This window comes from Terrapene carolina, unplaced genomic scaffold (assembly GCF_002925995.2).
Source record: "Terrapene carolina triunguis isolate 2854851 unplaced genomic scaffold, T_m_triunguis-2.0 Scaffold58, whole genome shotgun sequence".
Lineage (NCBI taxonomy): Eukaryota > Metazoa > Chordata > Testudines > Emydidae > Terrapene > Terrapene triunguis.
The window spans coordinates 13,428,214-13,442,287 of NW_020664409.1; the positions used below are offsets into that span (position 1 = coordinate 13,428,214).

Sequence of the window (14,074 nt, forward strand, 5' to 3'; positions counted from 1 at the left end):
GATTATGATTCTTTGGGAGTTGCCACGATGATCTCCTTTGGCCTAAGGAACAGAAGTCCTGAAACGATTTCTAAACATGGATGGCCTGTACAACAGCTCAAAGAGCAAGCTTAGCAGGATCTTATTTCAGCAACCAGTTTTACTCTTTTTAAATATTATGCTAAAGTTTTGTGTAACAAAGCAGTATGGCTTATCACCAGATGAAACCACTGAGAGTACAGCTAGTTCAGTACATTCGATAAGTGTTTTTTAAAATCATTTGGTTTTAAGAGCTCTTTTGTGCCTGAGATATTTGGAATGGGTCTTGTTTACCAGAACAGTTGAGAATAATTATGATGCACAATTGCACACTAAATAAAGCAGGGTATGAAATCTATACAGAAACAGAAGTTGGGTTATGAATAAAGAATCCGTTAATGGAGTGAATACTGAAAAAACAGACCGCCATATATCTTTAAAAATGCCTGGGCTGTTTGCTATACCAATTAGATTATCCAGTTCTACCTAAAATGTTCAAAAAAAGCCTAACTTCTCCTTAAAATTGTATTTCTAAAATTAAAACATAATTTTAAACTTAGAAAACCTCCCATAAATTATATTGTATTATATTATTTCACCTAATCAATAACAACAACAACAAAGAACACCTGGAAATCAGATGGCCTAGTTATGAGTTTGTCCTACCTGGAAATTCTCCATTGGGTGAGTATAATAATCTGCAATGATTTTTGGGCATACTAGAGTCAAAATGAATATAATTTATATCAACACTTTGTATATTCATACCTTGGTGAGGTCCTTATAAAGTTCTGGATATAGCAATGCCATTTCTGGCTTCACATCCTGATCCAACACTAAAGAGAAGACTGGAAACATAGTGTATATGGTTGCATACCTTAGAAAAAGCATATAAATAGCCTCTATGTAAAAATCATTCAGTTGTACTCTTTATAAGCAACCTATTAACATCAAATAATCCTTTTACAGTGATTTTTCAAGTTTGAGTAAATCTGGTTGAGTGAATGTTGTACTGGTCAGCTCTGGGAAACTTACCCATATAAGTTTAACAATTCTAATTTACATGGTCCTGGGCTTCTTCTGACAGCTGCCAATTGTGTAAAATTGTAGAACACGACTACATTAACAAAAATGTATATAAACCAACCACCTAATTTATTTCCAGTCACCAAACTCAATAATCCACTTTTGTAACCAGGTCTTTAAAATGAGAAAGACAAGACAACGAATCCACTGTTGCATCTATTATTCTTAGCATCTTTGTAATGTAAATGCAATATGAAAACAAACATGGAAATATGGAATTTGGAAATAAAGTGTTGTCATGTCCCTGACAAGATGATGCAAAGGATCTCATCAGCCCAACCAGTAGGTTGGATTTTTGATAAACACATGCTGTCTTAGGACCAGTGGACCTTAGGACCACAAATCATTTTTTTAATATGGTTTTCTAGAGGATTTGTAAATTCTTCTAGGACTTTTACTATATGCCTATGCAGTGCCTAGGACCCTGACTTGATTGGGGCCTCTAGGTGCCACTGATGTCAACAGACAAATGGAGAGAGAGTTTTCTAATTTATGAGAGCACTGTTTGAGAAACACCTAGATTAGTAATTAAATATGCACGCATCATCATGATGTCATATGCGACTTAAAAGGACTTGTTTCAGCAACACTTTGAGGAGTCCTGCCTTACAACTGCACAGGATCCAGTCATGCCTGACTCTGAGCTGTTACTTGAGCACATGATCTCTTCCACCCCAAACTATAGTCTCATAAGGATAATGGCTTCTTGATTGTTATGCAGATTCAAAGCCAGGGCCAAAATTCCTTAATACTTGTAAAGAGTTTTGAAGTCTTCAGATGCTCCATAAGTAAAAAATATTATAAGACAATGATGCTGATCTGTTAACAAGGCACAGTGTTTTCACCCCACCTATGCTTGCAACCATGGCTATTTCAAACGTGTGTAGCAGAATAGAGTACATACATTCTAGCCTCAAAAAGGAAAGACATTTTAGGGTGGAAAAGGGGTGGAACTGGCAACTGATAATGGATAAAGGTCCATACTCATGAATAAAATATGTTACGTTCAGTTAAAATCGAACTGCTTCACTACGCAGGATATGCTCAGTTCACTTGCTTTTGCAGTTGCCATAATGCAGGCATTTGGACCACGGGCTTTGATGTTGAAATGCAACATCAACTTAGCTTTTTGCCTTTTACCCATACACCTCAGTATTTCGGATTTTTTCCTTAGAGGATTAGCTTTATTTCTACAAGGCCATGCCAATGGGATGCTTGATATCTTGTGCTGCTTTTGAGAGGTTCAGCACTGAGGATTGGTAAAGGAGGTTGGGTTGCTTTGTGAACCTCTGCTACATGGATGCTGTTTTGCTCATACCAGCGCCTGTTAGTTCATCAACCACAAATGCATGAGGAATGGGGCAGAAACCAATATTTTCTTTAAAAAAATAAAATTATTCTGAAATAAATGTTACCTGGTATTGTAACTACTGATTTTAACTTACCCTACCATTAGGAATCCCTGGTACAAAGGGATAGAAGCAAAATAGAAGACTGAAGAAAATACAGCCTTGAAAAAAAGAACACACATTTTAAAACTATGTATTAGTCAATTACCTTTTTTTTTTTTTTTTTACACTATCCCTCTCCATGCAGTGCAGTGCACTACAATAAATCAAATTAAATTATTAATTTTAAAACTTTCACAATAAATATTTTTAAGCGTAATGACATTTTGTGGGCATTATAGAAACATAAAAGTTAAAATACCTGCATAGTTGAAATAATAAGGCCCCTGTGCATGACAAATTGACCAAGTGCTGCTGATCTTTTGTAACTGTTTCGACCATGAACCATCAGCAGCCTGCCTATGTGTTTAAATTGTGTGATAGAAAAGTCAGCTGCCAGGGAAGCTTGTTTTCCCTCCTAAAGCAAAAACAAAATACAACAGTTTAAAAATGTTACATTATATGCAGAAAAGGATATTGGAAAGCACAGTGTTTTAAGAGATTAATAATAAACAAAATGTTCAGATTTCAAAATTCTAATAAGCAACAATTTGTAACTGCAAAATTCACTCCTGTTTCATAATAGATAAGATTAAGATTCTGTCATCGGTATTTTTAGTAGAAGTCAAGGACAGGCTGCAGAGCTGGCTGTCGTCTGCGACTCTGGTGGCCCCGGGACTGGCCGCTGCTCCTGCAGCAAGGGCTGACCTAACCCTCCCACCCCTGGCTGCTTCAGCCCTGGGGCCGCTGCTCTGATGCTGACAGCTGCTCCAGCCCTGCCACTGCGGAAGTTGTGGAGGTCCCGGAAAGTCACTGAATCTGTGACAGAATCATACCCTTAATAATAGAGTTTTATCAACATTGCAATGTATTCAATGTAAAATGCAAACTGCTGTATATTGAGTATACTGAACAGTCTGTCATGACTGCTACAAATAAGTACTATCACCCAAGCCTGTCTCTTTCAGTGCAACGTATGTATTTTATACAAAATAAACTACAGGGATTGTGTTTTTCTTGATTGTTTCTATACACAAGGTAAGAAAAAAGACTAAAGCTGAGAAAATATTAATACACATATTTTATGACTTTTAAAAAATACCTAAACACTATTTACATTGTACTGAAAAGCGTGAACTGTACCAATGTCTTCACTATAAGGCTGCTGCAAAATTAATTACAATTTAAAAAGAAAGCTGCTAGTACAATATTGTTGAAATGACATGTAGGATAATTTACATGAAATTAGATAAGGTTACCTTGCCTTCGATTCCAATTCCACAGTCTGCTGCTTGGATCATGCTGACATCATTTCCTCCGTCACCTGGAAATGCCATGGCACTATGCAGTTATTTATACTTTTTTCCTCTCTTTAGATCTCCTTTTTAGTTATGTAGTGTGTATTATTAAATTCTTGGAATTCGTGTATAGGTTAAAACAAATGCAACTTCAATGATCAAGATATTTTTGCGTATACATTTTAAAAAACCTTTTCTCAATGGATCATCTTTTACTGTAAAGAAGTTGTATTATTTGGAAGTGAAATGCCTTGAAATGTTGACCTGTAACCATTTGGGTTCACTGTTGCCACCTACTCACCAAATTTATCAAATTCTTGTTACTATGAATGAAACTAGCTCTGGCACTCACCTATTGCACAAGTGCGTTTTCCAGTGTGGTGTTGTAACAGTTTCACAATATGAGCTTTCTGGGTGGGTGAACATCGGCAACAAACTACAGCAGGGCACTGACACGCCAGCTCTACAAATTCATGCTCATAGTACTTCAGACAAACCTATGGAAAGGAACATATTTTATCCTATTTGACGTTCTGTTCTTAATCATGAGAGGCACCATAGTACAGGCTCATTTCACGAATAGAAAACACTTCATGGAAAAGGAAATCCCTCCTGCTATAGAGTTTTGCTTGAGTGACATCAACAAAACAATTTTACTCGCATTCTCTGGACCTTGGCTTTTTACTGTAAACTAGCACTCTTATAGCTGTTTCATTGGTTTCAATAGAAGAGACAAAATTTCAAATATTCACAGTACCAAATCATATTGCATACACCTTTCATTAATCTAAATCTGTCTTAAGCAACCGTCAAAGAACTAATACAATTGGGCTGTGTAGTAAAGGTGTTCTTGATTTATGGCACCGGCAACCCTGAGATGCTTTAAAGCACAGGGGGAATTTTGAAAACCTTTTTTTTAAATAAATGAGGATATGAACACCCTTTCCTTTTCATATACAATAGTGCAAGTAAATTACTTTTGACAGAAGCCCAGGTCTTACCTCTAGAGAGTCCCCAGATATCACCAAGGCACAGTCGTGCTTCCTTCTAAAAGCATTAAGTTCTAAGTGAGCTTCTCCTCGACTGATTACCTTCAATAAAAATACATACTCAAAATTAAAAGATTTAATTGTTAAACAAGTTTGAACTGAAATACCAGAAACCAGAGAAACCAACCCCAGAAAGTACTAGTTAAGCACTAGTGTTGTACCCCAGTGTGTGTAACACCCAGGAAGTAGCTCTGCATGTGTCTTTCCCATCTTGTATGAAAGAACTGAGATGTGAAAGCAATCTTCAAACAGGAGGCAAATCTGTGCAGACAGCACATTCAGTGCCTCACCAAAGTGGATCAGGCTGCAAAACCATGTATATAAAATCTCGTAAGAACTTTATGTGGGATTGAGTCATTCAGGTTTGGTAACTCTAGATAAACCCTCTAACTCAGAAAAATGACATTGCTTAATAATGAATAAGATGTATCTGGAACAATGTGATGTGGCCACATTAGTGGTTCCATTAGTTTGGATGAGGAAAAGTAAAACCCTAAATAGTTCAAGAGGTAGAGGAATACAATTACTGGTATTAGTCCTTTTTGGAACTTGCAGCTGAAAATGTTTTCCTAAGCAGGCAATATGAAGACTAGTTTGGGTATGAATAAGTACCATGGAGTCATATAAAACACACTAATCATAACGAACCTCCTGGGGGTCAGAGATTATCATTATACGGTATTTTTATTCACATAATGTATCATAGTATGGAATCAAATTTGTGAAATGCAATATGGGTTCAAAGTGTACACAATATAATTTTGTAAGGACCAAATTAAAATATAGAACTTGCAAAATTTACAATATAACCAGATTAAAATGTACTAATATAATTTTAAATACAAAATGTTGATTTTCAATTAGACTTTTTCTGAACTATCATATACAAGATACAGTTGTTAGTCTAGAACAAAATTTCTAAACTGCTTTCACATGTGATTTGGGCCCTGTCAACACTGGCTGTCCAAAGCAAATTTAAAATGGGTGAGCTTGAACAAGTTTTTAAACTGATTTGGGATAACACTGTTCTTGGCCTACCACACAGAATCAGAGGCTGCATGTCTTGAACCTGTCGGTCTCCAACAGTAGGAACTCCAGGTCTGGCTCCCGTTAGCACACAACTCTTTGTGTTGGATTAACTGCACACAAAGATCTGCAGGGCCATTATGATGCAACTCAACAACAAAATGCTCCAAAAATAACAAATATGGAATTCTCTCTCCTTCCCTTCTAAATTAAATGTGTGTTGGGGGAGGTTGAAGAGGGAGGAGAAAACAACTCCTATTCTGTCTACCACCAGGGACTGGGGCCCACTACTGTGTCTAGCATAGCAGGAATCGAGAGGTGTCTTCACTCAGAACTCACTACTCAGCATGATACGCTCTCTCTATAGTGCCACCTGCCAGCTAACAAAGAGAAAGGAAGTTTTTATGTCTGCGACATATCCATTTGTTTCACCATAGAAACAAACAACATCTAAAAGCCTTAAGAATAAATTAAAAGGAGCATTCACAACCCCCCAAAAAATCTAACTTTTTTTTAATAGAGTCGAAGTGGCAAACACTTTTTTTGTTAACTAATATTTGGAATATCAGAGAAGACATGTTAGCAATGACTATCAATCTAGTACAGTGACTTCTAGTAATTATTTCTTTACTGCACATATAATATTATAAAATAAGCCATGGACCTACCATATTTTTGTGATTTTTCAGGTTCCCCCCAAATTGATCATGTTCAATTAAATATTTATTTCAATTGTCAGTCAGATTTAAATACTGTAACATGCTAAAACATTTTTTCTTAAAATTGGTTGTAAAATGCAGGCATAGACGAGACAGAATTCTATATAAATGCATTTTCTAACTAATTTAAAACTTCGTGTATTCTAAATTAACAGTTCTAAGCTGATCTCTTATTACTAATCTAGGTAATGAAAATAAAAATCTAACAAACTAAATAGATTTTGTTCAGGAAGACTTAATTTGTAGTGTTACAACATGGAAAGGTCAACAAAAATTGATCTGAAGTTTTATCAGAAGCATTAATAATTTAATTGCAAATAGGAGTCTGCAGGGCCTAATTTGCCATTCTGATGCTTCAGAAGAAACTAAATTTACATGTAAATTATATTGAAATAATTATTTCTGTAGGTGCAAGTGGTTCATTTAGAACAAACAGACATTATGTCTGATCACACATCATCTATCAAGGCCTAGGGAATCTTTATTTTTGTTTGAATTCAATATAGTTGATGTTATTAAAATATAACAAAATGTATATAAATACAGATATTCAGTTTGCATTTCTATTAATTTTCTTAAAGGGACAAATGGGAAAATACAAGTATTTTAATTGAAGACTAATAGATTAACAATTCTGGTTTTCTGCTTTTGATCTGAACCCTCGTTCTGCAGAAGTAATGTGTTTGGACTTTCAGTTACATCAGTGTAATTCAGGAGTAACTCAGTGGAAGTCAAAGGAGTTATACTAGTGTAAAACTGGTGCATTAGGACAACAAGTCCTTTATGAAACATCTGGAAGAAGTATCAATAAGTTCATATTTAATGCTTTATAATCTTCAGTCTTTAAATAGTCACCAACTTGAAGTACAATTTCTATGGAATTGTAATACGACACCCACAATAATAGCACATCAACTCTTTATAAATTAATCCTATTACCATCAATATCAAATTAATGATTAACAGCTGGCCACTTATTAAGCAATATTTATTTTACTCTAACACTTATTTGATGAGGCCAATCTTAAAATATTATCTGGAACTATACTTACAGGTCTGAAAATATGAATATCTTGAGTTCTAGATACTAAGTGGGAGCTTTTTGCAATACAAGTAGCTGTCTCCAGTTTATCTCCTGTTAACATCCATATCTGCAAAAGAATTGTATAGAGTTAATTCAGCTGAACATTAAGATCTGTTCTCAAAAGCTGAATGATATTTGTATTGTCTTCAAATCTTCTCCTACTACTCTGCTGAACCGGACAACCAGGAAGGATGCATTGGCTGCACATATTTAAACCAAAGAAATTAATAGGCTAATTTTTTACTATAATTGCACACAAAGGGTGAGATTACAGACTGTCCCTTTTAGGCACAGCACAGATTATGCAGATCAGGGGGAAAAGGAGGTGAGTGGGTTATGGAGGATTTAAACTACTTTTGCATCCTCCCAATCCTGGGCTGTTCCAAGAACTGAAGAGGCTCCTGTGACCTAAGTTACAGCAGTCTCTTGGGGCTGCCCTATGGGCTAGAGCATCACTCAGAATCTCTGGCACACAGTATACTATGGCCCTGCCCTCAACACACCCCTCCTGCCCTCGCCTCTTCTATTGGGGCTTGCAAGGAGGCTTGGAAGGTAGCCTTATGTCTGTCATCCACAATGCTCCCTCCCCTCCAGATGTAAGCTGTTCCGGTCCTCTTGGTCTAAAGGGGCTGGAACCAGCATGAGGATTTCATCCAAAACACACTGGGCACTATACAGTTATATGGGAAGACAGTTTCTGACCCAAGGAGCTTGCAGTTTTAAAGGCCAAAGTTAAAAAGTTGGGGAAAGGACAAGTTAAATGGATAGGTTTAGGATTGGCACGTATTTTGTTGGTTTTCTTTTGTTTATGTATACAATCTATCCCCCACTGCTCCTCTACTTAGCCACGGTCAGTTATTCTTAAAATGTAAACCATCCCTCTAACCATTAAGGGGAAAGGAAAGAAGGGAAGATGGAGAGACAAAAGAGGAAAAGTTGGCATGGCGAGTAATGACAGAAAGGAGGGAGGAGACTGAAGCAAACAATCAGCAGATTGTTTATAAATTGTTTTATTTCTGGCACCTAGGGGAAGGAAGGAAGTCTCTGGTGTGAAGGAGGGACTACTGTGGCCTGTGGACCCCTCATGGGTATAGAGGGGAAGAGATGCCCCCTACTAGGACATGTTGGATTTGTGTGGTGACAAGGGTCCTGCCCACACCTTAGGCCCTGTCCTGCTACTGCTCCAAGCTGTCTGGCCTGCCTCCAGGAGGTGCTGCTCTTCCTTCAGACCACATTCCAACATCTGATGGAAAAAAGTGAGAATGTGGATTAAAGATGTTTGCTGTGGTCAGGGCCGGCGCAACCCATTAGGTGACCTAGGCCTAGGGTGCTAACATTTGGGGGGCGGCGACCGCGGCGGCGGGATATTCGGCCGCCCCGGTTGTCGGCGGTATTTCGGGGGTGGGACCTTCCGCTGCCTCTGTCAGGGGCGGGAACTTTCCGCCGCCTAGGGCGGCAATAAAGCTGGCGGCGCTCCTGGCTGTGGTCATTGACTTCACAAAGGCATTTGATTTGGTTTGGAGGGAAGCATTGTGGAAAGTACTAAAATCATATGGAATTCCAGATAGGATAATTGCAATTATAGAAGTTATGTATGAAGATTCCTGTAGTGCTGTAAGAGCAGATAGAAAATTGAGCAACTGGTTCAAGTTGAAGTCTGATGTAAAACAAGGGGGCATGGCATTACTGTCACTTTTCATTATGTTTTTAAACTGGACATTAAGAATGTTACATGAGTTGGAGGGCTTGTGGATGATCAAGAATTAAGCTCCTTAACTTATGCAGATGACACTGTACAACTGGATGATATGTTTGAATGAATGATGATACTCTTTGCTACTTTGAAAAAAATTGGTGTAGTCAACTTGGACTTACAATAAATGTCAAGATGATGAAGTGGTTGCATCTCGGAAAAGGGACAATAGAAAATACAGCAGCGGTGAAGGCAAGAACAAGTAAAATCTTATGTGTGGTTAGGAAGCTTGATCAGTGCTGATGGTGCCAAGGTTAAAAGGAGATGTGCTTTACCAACAAGTGCTGCATAGAAGTTAATGAACTTATGAACTTTGCATTTGGTACCAAAGCGAAAATGTATTAAACCAGTGTACTAACAGTATTACTCAATAGACTGGAAGCAGACATCAGGGGTATGTCTACACAGTATTTTGGAGTGAGTACAAGCGAGCCTTCCAGTCCACATACTTTTGCTAGCACTCTAAAAACAGCTGTATAGACAGCACTTTGAAGTTGCGGCTCAGGATGGAGTTTGGATTTTGAAGCCTACCCTCTTCCCTAGGCTTCAGAGCCCAAACTTCAGCCTGAACCACAACTTCAAAGTGCTATTTTCAAAGCGCTAGCATGAGCCCTGCTAGCCCAAGTCTGTTGACCCAGGCTGGGAGGCTCACTCCTGCTCCCTCCCAGAAGGCTGGAGACAGAGATGAGAGTTCTCCAGAAGATGAACATGTAAAGCATAATGATTTTAAGACAAACAAAGAAGTTAGGAAAGTAGGAAGTAAAATCAGGATACAGGATTGGCTGCAATCGAAAAGATTAGGATGGTGGGGACTTCGTAGAACACAAATAGATGATCGGCTACCTAAGAAAATAATGCAAACACAACTAAGGTCAGTCCAATGTAGAGGCTGACCAGTTACTAGATGGTGGGACATTGTACGCAGGGGCATGACCAGGCTTAACAGAGGAACACGCCATGGACAGGAATGTATGGTGACATTGTACTGCTCCCCCAGTCTGTAAAAATGACTTGGGATGAGAAAAAGTAGTAGTAATACAAAGGAGAAAAACTATAATCAGAACACATTATTCCTATACATCTATTTCTCAGCATGCAGGACACTTCAATGCTAACTAAGGTTATTGCAGACACGTATTATTAATTCATCTGATGGTTTTTTTTAAACAAACAAAAATAAAACTGGCAATGCATCTGATTCAGTTTAACCAAGGCTGACTCTACATATTTCTTTCTGTACAAAATTTCTTGGTACTCTTCTTCAATAAGAGATATTATGACAAAGTCAGGATGGACAGCTGCAAGAGTGTGGTGAAAGGCAGGTATGGTAGCTTCAGATAAAGACCCTTTCCCCTATGAGAAGGGGTTGCCTCAGGTCAACTAGGGACACCTGAGTCCAATTATGGGCTGCCGGGGACCTTTAAAAACCCCTCCTCTGGTGACAGAGGCAGGAGAGACAAGCTACTGCAGGGCTAGTGGCAGCAGTGAGATCGGTTTCTCCAGGATGAGAGGCTGCGCTCATCTTCACAGGGGAACAACTAAACTGAATGCCTGTTTAGGGGAAGGAATGGCACCCCATGGCCAATAATAGAACAAACCCCCGCATCCCCCAGAGAAGGGGCAGGAAAAAAGTATACCCCTTTATTTTGTGTTTGCAATTTGGTTTCATTTGTTTGGTGGAGGAGCACTCCTTGGGCCTGCCCCAAGGCCTATTTATCAATATTTTCAAGGTAAACACAGAATGGGAAGACAAAACACTGTCCACAGTAGGACTGATTTACTCCGGGCCAGACGGGGAAGTGCTAAGCCCGGCGAGACGGAGGAGGTGCCTTGTCACAATATATAACCTAAAAAAGTTTAAATTTTTTTTTTAGAAACCTGTCTGGTCGTGAGATTAAACTTTCTTTCTCAAGTAAACTGAGTCCTTTTCAAACTTGCCAGATAGATAGTTCTGTAACATTCTCTGTCTAACAAAACAGACACAGCAAAACTTCGGCAACATCCCTTAAACCTAACCTGAAGGAACTACCTTTAGGGAAGTGGACAGTTCCCTCTCCAGGCCTATTTGTCCTTTGCCTCTTTGTTGAGACTTCATATGAATACAAATAAGTGCCAATTCTGACAGTGGTTTTATGATGTGCACACCTAAGTAAGATCACTAACTCTTTTAGTACACATTCCAAACAGGACAGTTTCATTGTAAAGACTGATAAGCATCAATGACAAAATAGTATTAGATAAATTCCTGTCTTTGCACAGGCTGCTGAAGAGATGGATGCTTAAGGGGCATCAAATTTGTGGAGGGAAAGGGAGTTTGTGTGTTCTGCTTGCTGTTCATTGATACACCTCTACCTCGATATAACGCTGTCCTCGGGAGCCAAAAAATCTTACCGCGTTATAGGTGAAACCGCGTTATATCGAACTTGCGTTGATCCACCAGAGTGCATAGCCCCGCCCCCCCAGAGCACTGCTTTACTGCGTTCTATCCGAATTCGTGTTATATCGTGTCGCGTTGTATCAGGGTAGAGGTATATTTGTTTTTGTAATTTAAGCCAGGGACACCTGAGCCTTGGGTAGGTGCCCTTTTTTATTCTGTATAAATCTAAATAAATAAAGACAATACTAAATAAATCAGTTTTGAAAAAATACACAATTAGAACATTGTGTTAACTGCCGTTTGGTAGTATGCATTTAGTACCTTTATTCCAGCATTTCTTAGCATCTCCAGAGTTGGTCTAACATCAGCTTGTAGTTGATCCTCTACTCCAGTGAGGCACAGCAATTCCATTTCTCTCTCCAAACTCTCCACAACAGCAGCCACCTTGAGGGCTCTATCATGTATGCTTAACTTTGCTTGGTTATAGCGATTCTGTTTGCACAAACACAAAACCCCCAAACCCTTATTTTAGAGAGCGCTTGCTATCACTCGTAAAGAGAAAATAAATCTTCAGTTTGTCAGCATTTGTTGACAATGACTCACGATGTACCATGTTTAAATTTATCTAAATATCTTAAATCCAAGAACTAACAATTCTGAAAAGTAAAATCCACTGTTTAATCAACACATTTTGGGTATGACTACACTACGAAATTAGGTCCATTTTATAGAAGTCGATTTTTAGAAATCGATTTGATACAGTCGATTGCGTATGTCCACACTAAGCGCATTAAGTCGGTGGAGTGCGTCCTCACTACCGTGGCTTGCATCGACTTACGGAGTGGTGCACTGTGGGTAGCTATCCCACAGTTCCCGCAGTCTCCGCTGCCCACTGGAATTCTGGGTTAAGCTCCCAATGCCTGATGGGGCAAAAACATTGTCGCGGGTGGTTTTGGGTACCTGTCGTCAGTCGCCCCTCCCTCCGTGAAAGCAATGGCAGACAATCGTTTCGCGCCTTTTTTCCTGGGTTACCTGTGCAGATGCCATACCTTGGCAAGTGTGGAGCCCGCTCAGCTCACCGTCACTGCTGCTGTTGTGGGCAAGTCTACTGTGGGGGCTGCTGTGATCCAAGTGGCCAGTGCAATCATTGATGTTCTGTTATCAAGGGTATTGACTCTGGGAAATGTGTGGGTCTTTTTAGATTTTAAGTGCATCATATTCCTGTCCTTTGTCACTGGTGAAGAAGTCTTGCAACCGTACATTCCAGTCCAGTTGGCGCTGTAACATCCCATAGCACTTCTGTGGTTGACAGATGTAACAGCTCCAGGGCTCTTGCTCTTTTGTCTTGGCCAAGGTACCTTGCCCTACCCGGATCTCCAAGCGTTTGACACAGAAGCAGCTGCAGCAGCTGGCATTGCTACACAGCAGCAGCTCCTTGCCTTCGCAGCAGACGGTGCAGTAGGACTGCTAACCGTCCTCGTCGGACATGTAGCTTGGCTGGGGGTTCTCGGAACATCTTCCCTGCACGGCTCCTAGCAACCTCCAGGGCATGGTGTACGGCTCCACCGCTTCCGCTGCAACTCTGCTCTCCTGCTCCCCAGCGACGAGCTCGGGGGATCCGTTCTGGTCCTCCTGGGAGCTGCTGGCAGCAGACGGTGCAGTAGGACTGCTAACCATCCTCGTCCACTGCTTCCGCTGCAACTCTTCTCTCCTGCTCGGGGGATCCGTTCATGAAGCCTGGACAGTAGTAAGGAGCAGTTCAACTATAGGCTGAGCAAGTGCAGAATGGTGGTACAATGTGCCTTTGGACGTTTAAAAGCTCGCTGGAGCTGTTGGTCAGACCTCAGTGCAACTAACATTCCCATTGTTATTGCTGCTTGCTGTGTGCTCCATAATAACTGTGAGAGTAAGGAGGAGACATTTATGGTGGGGTGGGAGGTTGAGGCAAATCGCCTGACATCCAATTTTGAGAAGCCAGACACCAGGGCGATTAGAAGAGCACAGCAAGGTGCGCTGCGCATCAGAGAGGCTTTGAAAACCAGTTTCATGACTGGCCAGGCTTCGGTGTGACAGTTGTGTGTTTCTCTCCTTGATGCAAACCCGCCCCCTTTGTTGATTTTAATTCCCTGTAAGCCAACCACCCTCCCCCCTTTGAAATAAAGTAACTATTGTTTTGAAACCATGCATTCTTTATTAATTAAAAAAAAAAAAAAAAA

General features: G+C 39.8%; 1 protein-coding gene across 1 annotated transcript in view; it reads right to left on the reverse strand.

Moving 5' to 3' along the window:
* The window catches only part of ATP9B (ATPase phospholipid transporting 9B (putative)), a 280,545-nt gene that overhangs the window by 13,499 nt on the left and 252,972 nt on the right, over positions 1-14,074 (reverse strand). Inside the window, exons 19-26 of the mRNA XM_024206823.2 lie at positions 12,180-12,350; positions 7,697-7,795; positions 4,852-4,941; positions 4,203-4,347; positions 3,812-3,876; positions 2,815-2,970; positions 2,550-2,614; positions 787-895 (exon numbers count right to left, since the gene is read on the reverse strand). Of these exons, the coding sequence (XP_024062591.1) occupies positions 787-895; positions 2,550-2,614; positions 2,815-2,970; positions 3,812-3,876; positions 4,203-4,347; positions 4,852-4,941; positions 7,697-7,795; positions 12,180-12,350 (900 nt within the window). The remainder of the gene's footprint in view (positions 1-786; positions 896-2,549; positions 2,615-2,814; positions 2,971-3,811; positions 3,877-4,202; positions 4,348-4,851; positions 4,942-7,696; positions 7,796-12,179; positions 12,351-14,074) is intronic.